Below are 18,057 nucleotides of genomic sequence, written 5' to 3' on the forward strand. Positions count from 1 at the left end.
GATGTTCAATTGATCCCATGAGATTGAAATAGCATTGATAAATATGGCTGAAGATTATTTACATAATTTAAACCAATGCTTATTTCATGAAATGCCATACACGCACATAGTATATGACGTATCAGTATAAGACTGATTGATGCATAATGCAGAGTTAAATTGAGAGCCAAACCCTAATTGAGCAAATTTAATCTTCATTTCCATATTATTAAATCGCACGAATCAACTTGAAGATTGATTTGATAGGTGAGGATGGCACTTACACAGTACCAAGCCCAATGGCGTGTGAAATTCATACATCAAGGTTGGGGGTCAGTTCCTTCCCTGTTCTGTCACTGATTTCCCCGGAAGATATGATACTCAAAAAATCACACATCTTGAGTGAAGCCAAGGGTCCCATCACCCAGAAAGAACCAGGCCATTTGGTCAGTAATCCATTGCTTTACCCACCAGACTACCATATCCTTCCGTAACCATTTTTCTGAGTAACATATTAATTTTCTCTTGAAACTTTATGAAGATACTTAATCTTCATAAATCCATCAAGCTAATTTTTACAGTTGTATACTCAGGGACCTATTTAACAAAAATTAATTTTGGAAATAGTAATTTTTGTGTTCTTTAGAGGACTCCTATACCTAAGTATAGACTTCCAATTTAAGGTCTTTGGAGAATAAAAATTATTTATTTTGGCATTAGAAAAAATAACAATTTTTTTAAAAATATATATTTAGCTCATTTACAATTGTCACTATTTATCAATTTAATTTGATTATTTTTTCATAAACACCATGTACATAGTAGTAAGAAGGGCTTCTTTCATTTATGATGGTCAAGTTTTTTTTTTAATATTCTACAGAAATCTTAAGGATAAATATGGTTCAGCAAGAGTTACATACACAGATTTTATAAGATGATTTCTTTACCTAAATATGGATGTATCTTAACCAAAATAAAAATATCTCTTTAAAGTTGCAGTGGTATTACCTGAGCCCTCTATATATTCTTTATTTTGGAATGCACTGTTAGGGAAAATGGTCAGAGGTTTGAATCCTGCCCCCGAGTTGTAGTTGGCATTGCCCAGTAATAAACTTTGCTTAAAGTTTAATGTAATCAGGCAAAAACAGCTTGTATAGACCAATCAATAAAAACTATTCTGGAATGATAACTTCATGGGCAGGATCCCCATGTTGCTTTTACTTTGCTTTAAATGTGACAATGGTACTAAATAAACAACACAAGCATAAACAAAATTCTATTCCGACTACACAGCAACAAAATCATCCTAATGTCTTAATCCATTACTGCCCATGCAAAATATATGAAGTAAGTTCAGTGAAAATGCCTGCTTTAAATAAATATGTAATGGAAATAAGCCAATGAGATGAACATTCTTTACATCAGGAAATGCATCAAACCAATCCTGTACTTCATCAGAATCTAAGTGGAGGACAGGAAATGGCAAAATAAATTTGGATGTTCTTAAAAAATGAACAGATAATCAATGGATTGTGGTTAGCAGGAATTGCACCAGAACACAAACATACATTACTCTGCCATGCAATAAGAATTAAAAAGTGGAAACATAAAAAAACTCTGCTCACTTTATTCCAATTAGAGAACTCTTTCGTAAGCATAAACAGTACATGTACAATGCACTAATTAATGGATGACATAAATTTACTTCTTTATGTCTATTGAAAATTTAAAAATTGAAAAAAATATATGTAAATAAAATGAAGAAATTTCCATCAACATTTTTATCGAAAGGTTCCATGATCACAATCACTTCAAAATATGCTTTTTATTGCATCAATTACCAATTATTAATAACATTTACAATCCATAAGGGAAAATGAAACAAGATATTTTTTAGAGCTACAATTTCAAATCAAGATTTACAATGGAGAATTTTAACTTCCACCAGTAGTTTTTGAAAATTTAAAAGGGAAAAAAAACCAAATTCACTTTACTATTTTCAATTACTTTACCACAGCCTCTGTAGCACAGCAGCATGTTTGACAAGACTTGAAAAATCAAACTCCCACACATTCTCACAAGATACTCATTTTCGCACTGTCCTACCAGCATACACTCACCATTCCAAACACACCAAATGGTTGACCCTCCATTTTCAGGGCCAGCCAATGAGTCTAGCCAACCGACAAGGCAATGTGAACCTTAAATGGTTCCTGTCTGTCACCCGTACCAATTACGGCCTATAAGGATAACCACCTCTGATACCTGCACATTTCATTTCAATGCAGATTTAGATTCACAAAATATGAGGAGTGGCATCCAGTCATAACTTCTTCTATTCCTCAAGCTTATCTGAAAGTTAATTTTCATTTTAACTGGAATCCAGCTAATGAAGTGGTAGATACATGAACATTGCAGGTGAATGTCAGCGATACAGGAGGGCAAAATCCCTGAGAGCATGTGTAACATCCTTTGATCCTTCAGCCCTGAAACAGAAACAAAAAATATTATTGATAGGCACTAACATTTTATACAGAGTATACTTACAGGACGGGAGTCATTCTTAGCAAGAGATCATCACTACAAGCAAAATCAACTCTTGAAAAATCAAGTGTTGAACAATTCATACTAATGAACATAATAGCATATTAGAAAATATCGTGACTGCTTATTTCATTAGCGACCATATGTTAAAGAATAGAAGCATATTACTGTAACACTTACAATCAGCACTGCTGGACTAGATTAATCAGTACTGGCTTAGAAAGTTAACTTGAAAAACCACTGGGTGTTTTATGAATTATTTGTTCACACAATATAGATTTCAAGATTCTCAGTAATCAATATGGAACTGAAGAAAGTATACATATAGGACACATCAGCATATTAAATACTACCCCTTTTTAATATAGAGTTCGAAGAAAAAAATTTCTAGATTATTTTACAGATTTCTGTATTTATTTATTGCACTGATTTTTAGATATTTATGCCTATAAATATGTAACTGGGGAAATCTTTAGCCAGGTGCATTTAAATCATCATGCTCAAAAACTAGAAATTAATCTCAGGAGCTAAATGAAGAATCACGTGAAGACTGTATAAAAAAACCATTCGCTGCACTGTCAAGTAAGTACTAATTCCACATTTCTTAAATGATTTTACAACTCTCTCATATTTCATATCATTCCATGAAGTTTTGGCCCATTTACATATACACAAACTGCTAGATGCTAGGCCTGTTCCTCCTCCTTGAAGGTGTCACTTCAAAATCTGTAGATTGCATCCAAATGTTAATTTCTCTTTCATTTATCTTTTAAATGAAATTTTAATGCTAATGCAAACATCTTAAAATTGAAGCTGGCTTGTAAGGCCACCTGGAATTACTGTAATTTGAGTTTTGATTTGGTTGATTTTCTTTCTCATAGCTTCAAAGATATGACTCTGGAACTGATTACAAGACAGGTTTCTTTAAGAAGTCATCAGGTCACCTAGACTACATATCTACAACTTCATCCCCTTTCATCCACACGGCCCCTTAAATAAACATGCACAAACACACCGGTAGGTAGTTTTTCCTTGTGTAAGAGTTTCCTTTTGAAAATCAAAAGAGCCGGTAATACTGTTCCATCAGCTCAGCAAGACAACATGACTGTGTAATTTGTTTCACCATGTTTCCTACTAGGGAAAGTTTAAAATTTTCTCCTTTTCTTGTGCTAATGACAGATTTATGAACTCTATGATGTCTTCAAATTTCATTGGCATTTTTGTACTATTTTAGTCCTTTGGCATCTTTGGTTTACTTGGAGGTCCTCAAAAATAGGTATTTTGTAAATCTGGAACACAATGATGTTGATCCTGTAAAATCAGTAACTATTACTCTTGCTTCTTGAATAGTCATTTCAGTAGAAACAGAAAATCCTGATCTTCGGTGTTCTAATACCCAAGCTTTAAATTCTTCTTCTAGTTTTGATTATAATGCATTCCATTTCATAGGTTTAGTTTACCAAACATAGCTTTTTGTAGTTCCACTTCCAGTCTTTGCCAAGTTCTTAATGTCTTTTCAGTTGGCAGTGATCCTGATTTGATCTCTGCTGCTCCATTTCTTTGTTCTTTGGCATGTGTAATTACTCGTAGCTTGAATGAAATATCATACCAGAATTTACTGTTTTTGAGCCATACTCTGCCACAACATCTCAACATAGAAATAACTTGGACGATTTGTAAAAAAAAGTTTAATTTAAAAAAGCATTCCAATATTTGTCAACTAAGTAACACACGGCTGCTCCATTCAAAATCATGTTTTCATTGATGCTATCTTCCATTATTGTGCATTTGCAATAGCTCATGGCCATCCTGTATATCCCCTTCCATTTTTTTAATGATAAGTTCAATAAAAAGAGTCAGATATGGTGCTAGAATAAACTAATACAGTAAGTAATTATGTGGATTTACAGCCAACATACACCACAAGGGAGCCTAGGCTAAAGTTGAAAGTTTTACCACTCACATCTAAATAGAATACAAGGTCTGTTCAAAGTATCGTGACTTTTGTGTTTTTTCAAAAATTATTTATTTATTCATGAATTCATTCATTTTGTCCCCTTCAAAGTAATCCCCATTAGATATTATACACTTGTACCAACGTTTTTACCAATCCTCGAAGCACGTCAAAAAATCATTTTTTTTAATTTTGTTCAGCTCCTTTGATGCAGTCTTCATCTCGTCAATCGTAGGTAGCGTACCGTCATCCTTTCATGGACCTCGTCAGTTACGGGAACAAGAAAAAGTCATTGGGGGCTAGATCTGGGGGATATGGTGGCTGCAGCATCATTAGTCTTGTTTTTGGCCAATAATTCATGCACAAGTAACGATGTGTGACCAGGGGCGTTGCCATGGTGCAAAAGCCAATTTTTGTTCTTCCACAAATCCGAGCGTTTGTGACAGATTGCTTCGCACAAATTGCGCATAAGTTGCAGGTAATATTCCTTATTTACCGTTCTACCCTGTGGCAAGAACTCATGATGCACCACTCCCCTGCAATCCAAGAAAACTGTAAGCAAAACTTTCACATTCGACCGAACTTGGCGTGCTTTTTTCGATCTTGGCTCGTGCTGCAGCTTCCATTGGGATGATTGAGCTTTAGTTTTCACATCATAATCATAAACCCATGATTTGTTGCCAGTTGTGACCCTCTGGAGCAAATTTGGGTCATCGCTGGCAGAGTCCAACACCTCATTAGCAATGTTAATGCGTTGCTGTTTTTGGTCAACATTGAGCAATTTTGGTACAAATTTTGCAGCGATCCCTTTCATGCCAGAATAATTGGTAAAAATCAAATGGCACGAGCCAATCGATATGTTTAGGTCCTCAGCAACTTCTGTAACGGTGATTCGACGATTGGCCAATACTATTTTCTTCACTTCATCAATGTTTTCGTCTGTTGTTGACGTGCTTGGACGTCCAGCACGCACTTCGTCGTTCTTGGCCCTCTGAGAACATTTTGTACCACCGATAAACGTTGCTTCGGTCCAAGGTAGCTTTTCCATATGCCACAGTCAGCATTCAGTGCGTCCGCGCACATAATTTTGTTTTTTACACAAAATTTGATACAGATTCTTTGAGCCATTTTTTGGAACAGGCAAAAATCGAAGAAAAGCCAAAACATGTCCAAGCAAAACAGCTGTCAACAATTAACTGGCTGAAATGGCTGAACTTTTTGGTATAAGTGAGAGACATAAGTACCAACATAATGCCACAAAAAAATCGAAAATCAAATAAACGTAACCTCCGAAATTTCAAAATTTGCAATACTTTTTGAGCAGACCTCGTACATCATTTTATCAGCTGTTGCCTGATTGAAATAAAAAACACATGTGTTCATCGGATGAATCATAATTTTAGTGATCAACAGATCTGAACTCATTTTATTTGAAAGCTCCCTCTTTCAATAGTGTAGCAAAAAATATATCACCAAACTTACTGTTTTTACAGAACAGAAAAGATTATGGAAGTATTTTTTTTTAAATTACTCTTTTGCCAAAAAACAAAATGCAGCAGCTTGCTTAAAAATGTATATTAATAAAAACCAGAATTTTTAGTTACAAATTTCAAGTTATAACTTTCATTTCTCATATTTTAGGCACATTTATAAAAAGAAAATGAGCCTATGTGCCAGCAATAATGCTACATACCAATAATGTAGTCTATCCCTCAACTATTTCTCATTTCACCTTAGCCATCAAGGTGGGATTGGTATTCACTTCAAACATATTACTCCAAGAAGGTAGTTGCGCACTGAGCTTGTTTCGCATGTGAAATGAAAAGGCACTGATAGCATGGTATAGTAGTTCTTAATGTTCTCACTACCAGCTTCCAATAGAAGTTAGTTCACTGTTTGCGATTTATCCTAACACATAGAAATCTTTTCAAATTATTCTATTTTTCAATCAATTATAATCAACTAGTCATAAAAGGCATCTGAAATGTGTTTATACCGTAAATGGGTAGATAGCCCAGTAAAACCCAATAAAATATTTTTCCTACGTTCTCCAAAAACTTAGGAATGCATTGGTAGTCTAAATTCCTATGAATACTCTTGAACTAAAGACAGTAAAATGATTGCAATATAGCTGGCATATTTATGACACAGAAAAGAAAAAATATAATTATTAAAATAAGGTAAAATTAAGAAAAAATATTTTTCATTAAATATACATAAAATACTGATATCAATATTAGACTGTTTAGATCAGCCATGACTATCACCCCCATGAATGCTCCCTGAATGTTATAGTTTCAATTGGTTACAATTATAAAATATTGGCTACAACACAACAAAGGAATACTGTTTTAATGTTTCACAAGTATAAAGTAAACAATGAGACAACCTGAAAATGGAAGGTTACCTTGTGAGCAGCCTATGGAAATCTGCAAGCTGCTTCTGGGTAACTGTTACAGAACCTCCAGAATTAGTAGTTGGTAATCCTTTTACAGTGGCCTCCAGCCATTGACAGAATGCCTGAGTAAAAAATGAACTGATTAGATGATTCTGTTGGAATGTTTATTGACAGAAATTTGTATATCATACCAAAAAAATATCTAGAAAATAAACTTCTTGATCACAGTGAATAATGATTAGCTTGACTAATTTTAAAACTCAAAAAGACCAATTGTAAAAATAGCAAAGCAATATAACTATGAATCATTCAAAATTGATAAATGACTTAAAATTTAATCTCCTCACGATACAAATAAAATTCATCAACATTCTACTAAGCTACACTTTAGCCTTTATCTTTATCTTAGGTCAAAACAATTAATAATAAAATTCTGAACATAAATGCCACACAAAAATCATGATGACATTCCCAGATCGGGGACTGCACACCAAGGGTAGGTCAGGGTGGCAGATGACATCATGCACCAGGACCATGAACAAAACTTGGTGATAGGTCTAGTTAATCAATGCTAAGGCTGCTTCCAATCATGCCATCTCCATTGGTATTTCATATTGAATACTGACTACTAAAAATAGGTTTTCTACGATCAAGGTTGGAATTGGGGAACAAACAGGAACAGATGGAACGGTTCAGCTATTGGGAAGTGTTTTCGAAAAAGGTGGGCAAAGGAGGGCGGATATTAAAAGAAGATTTGTGTTAGTTAAAATAGCTTTAACACAGAGAGGTTAGCTGGGGTCTTAAGTAAAGATGAAAACAAAACATGGAAAAGTTTGAAATAAAGCATAGTTTTGCATGGCTTCAAAACTTTGTTGATGAGGCACAAGAAAAATTACAATGATCAAAAAGGAAAACAAATGAAGAAGTGAAAATCATGATACAGGGAAAGAGAAAGCCATAGGGTTAAATTCACAGAAGGTAGAACAAGTGGATGCATGAGATACTGAGAGACAGTCGGATCCTGAAGACTGTATTGTAGGGGAGAATGTTATGCAAGAAAGGTAGAGGAAGGAAAAGAAAAGGCATTTTGGATTACATTAAAGAGTTAGGGTGTATGCAGAGCTAAAAAAATAAGTTGTATGGAATTCTGCCATCTTAGAGGCAGGGCTTAGAAGTGCGGCAAAGGACAGTGCCTGGGTCCATCACAAACTTTTCCTAACTTGGTACACTGCTGCTGATGGTAATAATTGACTATTTAGCAGGATCAAAATAACAAGTTTTTACTGAATGTGCCGTCTATCAGTGATCAAAGTGGTATGCTATTCCGGCCTTTTCTGGCATTCTTAGGAACACATCTTGTCCGTACGTCTGTAACTCCGGAAACACCTGTATTTACATTTTAAGTTTTTTTTAAGTAATCAACGAAATACAAATTTGTGAATAAGGCACAGCATCGCAAAATGAAGCAATTAAATTTTCTGAAGTGATTCCATCACTCCTTGACGGTGGTAACATTTTTATGAGCACACATGTACATCTGATCAACACTCTGCAATCACAAGTTTGTATGAAGAGCACGAGAAAAGTTCACAACGTAATGGAGCACCATCATGGAGTACTAAAGCATGGCCAGGACAGGTGGCATGCAATGCAGCTTTCAAAGATATATAACGGCAAAGTATGGTAACATAGTAAAAGTCCTAATGGGGAGCCCAGGAAAGTATTCAGGGTTGATCATGAAAGCATAATGTAGTGGGGTGATTGGATTTCACATAAAGAGTATAATGAATAGGAAATAAACTCACTTTTCTAAATAGTACATATTTTCTTATATTAATCACTGGAGACAGCTAATACCAAATTACATTAGGTAACCATTAGGATAAAAATATATAATTATAAATAAAGGTTTTATTTATCCCATTGCATGCACCCGCTTTAGGACAATTGAAAAATGCTTACCATTCTGTTGAAAAGCATAAGTTCCATAATTACATCAGCGACATCAGACAGCATGTATGAGTGTAAACAGAACACACTTGCATGTATAAGGTTGTTTAGTAGGACTTGTCCACTATCCATAATAATTCTGTGAATTAAACTTCTGCGAAGTTCAAAATCCTCCTGGTCCTGAAAAAATAAACTCAAATTAATAATACCCATTGACACAACGTTACTTGAAGACTTTTGATGGATAGTGACCATTGGCTTACAATTAGTTTAAAATGCATGGCCTTACGGGTATCATGCTGAAATTTGTGAATCATTCTATCTTTGATTAGAAATATTAATGCCTCTGAAAGAACAATACAGTTTATAAGGCACTACTTTTGTCTCCCACAAACTAGTTTTAAAATGGAAAATATGAGCATTCAAATCCTGATTGAAAGATGTAAGAGTATATCATTCCAACATTTGAATTCATAAAAGCACGACTGCTGAAATAATGATTCCAAAGTTTCACAATTCATTAAATATCTGCATTTCCCATAAAATAATAACCATGAATTCTCATGTATTTCATTTCGACAGTGTGACTACAACTTAAGCCTGGCATGAAATGTGATCAATGTTATTCATATTTCAATACACAATAAAAAGACCAGATATAAATAAATAACTTTAAACTGAGTAAAATAGGAGCTGAGGACCACATCTGAAAATCTAATTGATAAATTACAATTATATGATTCAATAATTGATGCACAGTTAACTTTACATCTTTCATACGGCAGGGAATGCTACATATGTCAAGAGTTGAACACCAAATCAAAACCATCTATTAGAAAACTGTTTTCTAAGTTTTATGAAAATATTAATGCTTATAGATAAAAATCAAAATTACAGAAGAACACAAAACATTGTGATAATAAGCCACATTCAAATATTTACATTACATATTTTTTGTCATCTGGGCTATCTCTATACAAATACTTTCAAACAGAGCTTCGAATCTATAACTCTGAACATAGGATTTACAAAATCAACACCACCCCACAAAAAGGAAAGGCCAACATATTATAGTCATATTTCATTCATAAATGTAAGTCTGCATATTTATATAGTACATATTGAATCATAAAATTTCTGCTAAAAAATTGATCACTAAGCCATATGTTAATCAAATTTTAAAATGATAATCAGAGAGTATAACTCCCAACATGGTAATCTGAACTGTGTGAAACATTGTCATTATTATACTAGTAGGATCAACTTATTCAAAAACCTATATTAGCACTTAAGCGGTAGAATGAAAATAGTGAGCATCATCTTCATTTTTTACATATTGTTTTAAAAAGGTCAAAAGAATATAAAACATTGAAAACAAGGCTGAAACTGGGAATTCTGTAAGAAATAGGCAATTATATAAGAAACTTTTAGGTGAGTTAAATATTCGCGTATTAAATCTGAGCATAAGAGGACAGAACACTTTTCACATTGTATTGCCATTTTCTCAGCCTAACCATTAAAAAAAATCAGTATTCTTTTAGATTATTAATGAGGCGTAACAGTTAAGGGGTCAATCAAAAAGTAACATATCTTCGTTTTACCCTTAAAGGTGAAAATTCTTATTTTGCCTAAATTTCATATATATTGCTTTTTTTAACATAAGAAGTATTTATTTCCATTTATTTCAGTGCTGTTATTTTTATCTACACTTAATGCACCTGTTTGTAAAAAAAAGATAGCTGGATTTTATATTCTTCATTTGATTATAATCCCATGAGAAATTTAACATGTAAAACATTTAAATAGCTTCAATTTTAATTTATTTTTTCCTCCTGATCTCTAAATGTAAGAATTCATCTACTGGTACTCAGAATGTAAATTGAATAATTCACCACAGTTTGAGAACACGGATATTGGGTGAATGATTAAGCAAACAATCTTTTTTTGATCTCTGGATGCCTCTGGTAATCCATCTTCCACTTGGGATCCCAATTAGCATAAGGTTAGTTATCAGGTTTCCCAAAGGCTACACCAACAGAGTTGATACAAAGCCCATTCCAGAAGCAAGACTAAAACCAGCGACCATAGGGTTAGTTAGCAGGCTACCACCACCACCCGTTTCACCTGGCCAGCAAATTTAATCAAATCGATACCTAATAAATGGTGGCAGAAAGTTTAGATGGCAAGAAAAACCATAGCTTTCATGCTGTCATATCTTAAACAATGGTGAAGTTTTAACTTTCAACTATTACTAATAGATCCTAATTGAGTTTTTAGTAAGGTCTGACAGTAAATTAAGTCATTCCATGCCAAAGCATTGAACACTATGTGCCCTTATAGCTCAGATTTTCCTCAATATTTTGCATAGGTATACTGAGTTACGATGAAATTATTTTTTTAACATTTAAATTTTTTTGGTCCTTAAAATTAATAGTTATTTGGTTACATATACATAGTTTCAAATCATTTCTGCACAATAAATATTCCTATTATTTCATTTTCATTTTTGGGCAAACTTTTCATGATGACTTTTAAGCTTGTGAATGATTAAAAAATATAGTAATAAAAATGAGGTTATTTACATTCCAGCCTGTACACTGAAACCATAGGGTTATAGACATGAATACTATTTGCTAATATCTCCTGGGTATTACACTTCCATAATGCAGGAAAGTATTTCATAAAAATTCAAACAATTATATTTTGATACTCCATGGTTTTAAGCTTCACTTCGTCAAAGTATTTGATACCCATATTTGTAATTGCCCACAGACTTTATTTTAAAATACGTAATGAGAAATCGCACCCACTAACCTCCCCACTCCTTTCCAAGAAATTAACTTGGAGAGAAAAAATAAAAACAATCCTTCAATCCACCTGACTGCCCTTACCCTCCTCACCCCTATGTCATGTCATTGCCACGGCACCACCACTTATTTCCCCTTCTCTCACCACAATGACCCTGACCCCCACCTTCAACACTCTACCCTTCATCCCGCTCCAACCATAACCACCCCCATCCCTTCTGTCCAAAGCATATATGCATTTAAATGAAATTTGTACCTGATGCTGCCGCAAGTCAGTGAAATACATTTTATTTTAAAATATTTTATCTTAAAATAAAGCCTGAGGAAATGTATAAAGTCTTGTTCATGGATAATTATATTTTTCTCAAACAGCAAGAACCACACTCATTAATTCTCAACATTGTTACCATTTACATGATAATCTAATATTATAGACAAGTAATGCAATGACAGTTGGTTCTAAATAGGTATGACCATTTTACTTGAATTGGTACTTTTTCAAACTTTTTTTAATTGCTATATTTACATTATTATAAATTTCATATTTCCTTTCTTACTCCATTGAATTCCATATTGAGAGTAGAACAACAAATTTAGAAGAGCTACTATAAAAAAGGATATGGCCTTTTTTACGCACCATAATCAATGATCTAAGTCAGTGGTGAAAACTTGCAAGAGCATCATTGGTGCTTTCCCTTTTGGAATCCTAATTGTTCTATACTTATAATTTTTATTTTTGCTTATATATTTCATAAGCCTGTCTCTAATTAAGGACTGAAAAATTTTAGGAAAATAAATGAATAAGGACACTGGTTGGTAATTGTCAAAAATTATCCTCATCCCCTTTTTTATGAATAAGTTTTATTTTTGCTATTTTTAGATGGTCTGGAAACTTGCCATTTGTGAAGGACTCATTTATTATAAATGTTAAGGGTCTGTTTATTACCTGGGAGCATTTTTTATAATCATAGCAGGGATATCATCAATTCCAACTGATGGTATACTTTTAAGGCTCATGATGCACTTAAAGATTTCATCCTCTGTTGCCGGAAAGAGGACCATGGAAGACATCACATCTTAACAATATTTCGCATCAAATCTCTCATTACTCATTATTCAATTTTGTAAATTCAGAGACACATTAGTATGGTAATTAATTGCAAACTCTGCTATTTGTTCCAGATCGGATACACTGGCCCCCTACTGATTTTTTAATGCTGAAATTTCTCTCTTGTGAACCTTTCTCCCAGTTACATTATTAACTACTTGCCGCGACGTTTTAGTGATATTCTCAGATTGACTGATGACTTTGTCACAATTTGATTTCCTTGCATGAAGCAGAGAAGGATTATACCCTTTTTTATAGCTCTTGAAGTAGTTAATGAAGCCTGGATCATCCTGCCCTTTTTTCAATGCACATAATTCCCTAAATTCATTTCAATTTCTCTCAGTATTGCTAAAATCTTCAAAATTATTTCTTATATTAATGATTAACCAAATTGATTATAAATACATGAGCATTATTGAAGGTCAATGGGGACAAATAATCTTCAAATCTTTACATACCTCATGACTCCGACCACAATTGAACAGGTCATTGAAGAACTTCATGACAGAAGTATTGGCATCTTTATGCTCTAGAGTGCATGCCATTAATGCACACTGCACAATTGGAGTTATAGCTGGACTCTGAAGAAAGGGTACAGGAGCACGCTGAAGAAACCTAAAATTAAATAGAAAATAAATTCAATACCGTATAAAAGCAAATAGGAAATAGTATAACTTGGCTCACTGCCATAACATTTATGATAAAATAAATATTAGTTAATAAATATTAGTGGGTAGATTGCTCTGCTCGCGTGATTCAAGTAATAGCATGCTGATGAAATTCCTGTTCAGGTCCTATTTTTCCAAGATTCCTTAGGAATTATAGAAGTTTGTACAGTCAGGGCAGACGTGGTTTGAAAGCAATTTGGGGTCCATGATGTGGCTGTTGTGGGGGAGTGATTTAGTTTCAATACAGAATTAGCAGGTAAATTGAGCTCTATTTCAAGAATAAATATGAGAAAAAAATCAGGTTCCATTGCAAATTTTCAATGGTGAGGTGAAAGAAAGAGAAAAAACAACTTTGCACTTCCACACACTTTTTTAATATAACACGACCATGGTTTCGATGCTGCGCATCATCTTCAGGTACAACATAACAAAATTATTCAACTTATATAGCCAGGAGCCAGGTAGGGGAAGTCAGGGAGAGGGGTGGTAGCAATCATTGGTGGGTGAAGGGAAAGGGAAAGTGAGGGGGAACTAATGGATGCAGACGGTACAAAGGGGGGTGGTTGTTTGCAACGGTTGACCCTCATTAACGGAGGGTCGGTGACTGTCACTGCCTTGGTGGGGGAGGGGATGGTGTGGGGTGGTATTCAAGAAATTAAGGAGAGGGGAACGCGAGAGGTAAAGGATATCGTTGACCACCTCAAGATTACCGGACTGAAGGGATTCCCAAATTTCCAACTCCTCCAGGGCGTTCAGCCGCCGACCTTTCGTTTCTGTGTGTAAAATGTCTGCTGTGAAATTGCTGGAATGATTGTAGTCTAAGAGGTGTTTGGCGAATTGTGATCTGTTGTCTTTCTTCCTGAAGCATGAACGGTGTTCCTTAATCCTAATGTCGAAAGTCCTCCCAGTCTGTCCAATGTAGATGGCGTTGCAGTCTGTACAATTGAGTCTATAAACTCCGCTGTGTTGCATGACGTCAATTTTGTCTTTAGTGGAACCTATTATATTTTTTAAAGTACGTGAATTGTAAAAAGCGGCTTTGATATGGTTTTTTGCGAGTATTTGTTGTGTCCTGAGTGAGAGATGGCCAAGGAAAGGAATTCTTCGCCATTGGTGCGTGTACGGCACGCCGGTGCGTGCGTGTTAGATTCATCAAATTTTCAATGTTGATGAAACCAGGGTGTATTGGAAGTGTTTATCAAAATATTTGCTAACAAAGGACACAAAAATCAATTCCTGGGCACAAGACTTTGAAAGAGAGATCGATGGTTCTACATGTATTCTGTAGTAATATATCAGGAAATAAAAAAATGAAACTTCTGACTATAGGAAGGGGAAAAAACCCACACTTCCTCCAAGGATGAAAAACAAATTCACCAATTCACTAATCCATTGCATATTGAGAAAGTACATTTTTTCTTAGATAATTCTCCCTGTCGACCCAACAGGTACATCCTTGTTTAAAAAAATAGAGATATTTGCTAAACTTCTGCTGCCTCCATTCTTAAGCCAATGGATTAAGGAGTGATTGTATCCACGAAAAAACACTCAGACAAGAACTATTAAAGATGCTTGTTTCAATTAATAAAAATGTTTCAGGTTTTCGGAATAAATCTTCGGTCATCAAAGGTGTTTTTTAATGGTTCAACGGCATGGGAAATTGTGAAGGGAGAAATTTCTTAAGTAAGCCAATGGATATGAAATAAGATAAGGATTTAATTGATTCAAGGACTACAATACAAATATTGATGATGGTGATTTTGTTTAACCAGATGTGGTTGCACACATATGCTGCACAACTCTCCAGTTGGGTGCCTTCAGTAACTGGATTTGAAAATGTGAAGAAATGTGAGATTCTGGGGTGGCTGCTGGTTGACTCTCAAGATCCCTCATTTTGAATTTCTCACTGAAGAATAGACAGTGGAGGTGGCCCTGTCCAATCAAAATTTGTCAGGCACCAAAGGAAGTGAGGTGAGGGAGATGAGGGAGAGCCAGGCAGCCACGTGTGTCTTGCAACTGCTCTCATCTGTGAAGATACTCTTTTGGACTGAATATACAATGCAGGATTCCAGCAAAAACTGACTTCCAAGATATTTCATATGTGTTAAAGATTAAGGGTCAGATAGGGAAGAACTTGAATGCATAAAAAAAGCAATGACTGATTATTTAATGGAAAGATGAAAATGTTTTGTCAAGTACATTTTTATTAAATTTAAGACTAAGTGAGTTTGCTTTTACAAAGCTAGGTACCCTATTGTTTTCTTTCTGCTGCTGATTGCCGACAAGGGTCTTCAAGGTAAGAAAACTTTAGTTATTTTTTGCCAAATACGACTTTAATGGGGATCGAGATGGGGCGGTGGCTATCGTACTGGCTTCCCACCCAGAGGCCCAGGGTTCAAATCCCAGTGGTGTTGAAAATTTTCCAGTGGTATCTCGATCCGTACTTGTGCTTTGTGGAGGGCACTTTGAGTGAGTATGCCATCCATCGGATGGGACGTTAAGGTGCTTTTCGTAATGAGTGGGCAAATACCAATGCCGGGTTTCTCTCCACCCTTCATCCTTTCCTATCCATCCCTAATGGCGCAAATGACCTTAGCTGTCGGTCGCCTCCCCTAAATACTACTACTACTACTACTACGACTTTCATTGGACCCCATAAAAACTGGTCCAATGACTCACAATAGGCTTCACATCACCCCACAAGGCTTGCACACATTTTAAAGAAGTCGGGATAGCCTTACAAGATTCTTTTCCACCATAAAATGATAATGTAAAAAGGATCTACTCATTGATTGATGCTGGTATTTCAGCAGGGGATGTATATTTTTGCCAGAGCAGTGCACGGATGGAAACCTGAAAAAAGGCTAATCAGCAGATTATATGGGTTTTCAGATTATCTAAGCACCTGTTATTAGCTTGGAAAATCAGGGGTTTACGGTACACAAATTTCAAATAATAGAGGGATTAGCATCAGGAGAGGATTTATACCTTGCACAAAGCCGGAACAAATCATCAACAGTGTCAGGATTGTTCTTGAGTCCAAGTCCAGCAGCTGAAAACCTTGAATCTATGGCTGTGTTATCACTGGCAGCAGGAGGTGGATCTTTCAGGAGGGCGAAGGTTGGTTCAAGGAAGGCTTGCAGCATTGCTAAGAGTCCAGGGGTGCATGATGGATCCATAGCATACTCATCAACCAATATGCTACCCATGTACAGAAAACAACTGTGATGATTCTGTTGATATAGGGTGACAATCTGGAAACAAAAAACAAAGAAAATTACCTAATTATCTATGATCAATGACCCATTTTAAAACATTTCTCTTAGATTTTGACTCCAGCAATAAAAAATATAATGAAATAGTTTTCTTATTATGGTAGATGATCAGCAACTGAAGGATAGATTGGTAACTTATGGGCTGAAAGAAAAGGAGGTTTAATGAACAAAAGAGGGAATGACAATAACCTATGACACTAAATTCTTATCTAAATTCAGACTAAATGCAGTAAGAGTTTCCTAGATTGAGCTGAAGTCAGAATATCTGGAGAATGAAATGCAATCCAATGGAATATTTCCCTTCCATTTTTGTGAACCATTGTTTGCCAGTGATTTCAAAGGACTTCATAGGGAATAAATTAGAGCCGCAAGCCATAAAAATCCCATATCATTCTGACATAATCCTAATTAAATAATATACATCATAGAATGTCCAAAAAAATTATGTCACTTAAGTAATTTAAAACACAACTATGGCATGTACTTAGCTACAGCCATACCTTGTTTTTGTAAAATTTTAATCATGGAAAATTTATTGTTATTGCAAATGCATTAGGGCAAAGTGGGCTTTCAGATAAAATTAAAAGTTCCATCAATAATAAGGGTGCTTCATTATGATACAAGGAACCTTGCACTCACCTTACATGTCAGACATGTAAGTGGCTGTAGATACTTGCTGTTTTCGATATTTAATTTGGGAGGTAGTCCAGCAATGAGAGAGTCCAGCTACCAGAATAAAGGTCAACAATTTTTTATTTCCTTCAAAAAAAATACACTACTCCAAAACTTCCCAGTCAAACATAATGATGTGATGCAATGCATGTATTTTTAAGGAAAAATTATGGTAACATATTTCCCGGCCCACAAGATGTAACTTTTTTTACTCCAAAATGTGCTCTGAAATCAGCCTGTCTCTTCATCGGCTGGGGGTATACAGATGTAACTTTGACCTATAAGCCCAAGCCAATTCACCAGAAAGATATTTGTGTGGTCTGTACAGAAGTAGTAGTAGTTTTGAGGGGAGGCGACCGACAGCTAAGGTCATTTGCGCCATAGGGGAAGGACAGGAAAGGATGAAGGGTGGAGAGAAACCCGGCGTCGGCATTAGCCTACTCTTTACGAAAGGCGCCAAGGGGTCCGCGGCTTAACGTCCCATCCGACGGACGGCGTACTCACTCAAAGTGCCCTCCACAAAGCACCTCAAGTAGGGATCGAGATACCTCTGAAAAATATTCAACACCGCCGGGATATGAACCCGCGCCCTCAGGGTGGGAAGCCAGTACGTTAGCCCCCGCACCATCTCGATCCCCGGTCTGTACAGAAGGTTCCCGAACTTTCTAAAGAGCGCACCTCCAGTTGGTTATTTTTTAATCC

The 18,057-nt window shown here is 35.4% G+C and overlaps 1 protein-coding gene across 1 annotated transcript in view; it reads right to left on the reverse strand.

Moving 5' to 3' along the window:
• Positions 1–1,586: 1,586 nt before the first annotated feature.
• Positions 1,587–18,057, reverse strand: part of Tnpo-SR (transportin 3) — a 38,117-nt gene continuing 21,646 nt past the window's right edge. Inside the window, exons 14-18 of the mRNA XM_071598715.1 lie at positions 16,397–16,662; positions 13,199–13,355; positions 8,838–9,005; positions 6,885–6,997; positions 1,587–2,465 (exon numbers count right to left, since the gene is read on the reverse strand). Of these exons, the coding sequence (XP_071454816.1) occupies positions 2,405–2,465; positions 6,885–6,997; positions 8,838–9,005; positions 13,199–13,355; positions 16,397–16,662 (765 nt within the window). The 3' untranslated portion in view covers positions 1,587–2,404. The remainder of the gene's footprint in view (positions 2,466–6,884; positions 6,998–8,837; positions 9,006–13,198; positions 13,356–16,396; positions 16,663–18,057) is intronic.

This window comes from Hetaerina americana, unplaced genomic scaffold, assembly GCF_022747635.1.
Source record: "Hetaerina americana unplaced genomic scaffold, ioHetAmer1.1.p SCAF_10, whole genome shotgun sequence".
In the NCBI taxonomy this organism is placed as follows: Eukaryota; Metazoa; Arthropoda; class Insecta; order Odonata; family Calopterygidae; genus Hetaerina; species Hetaerina americana.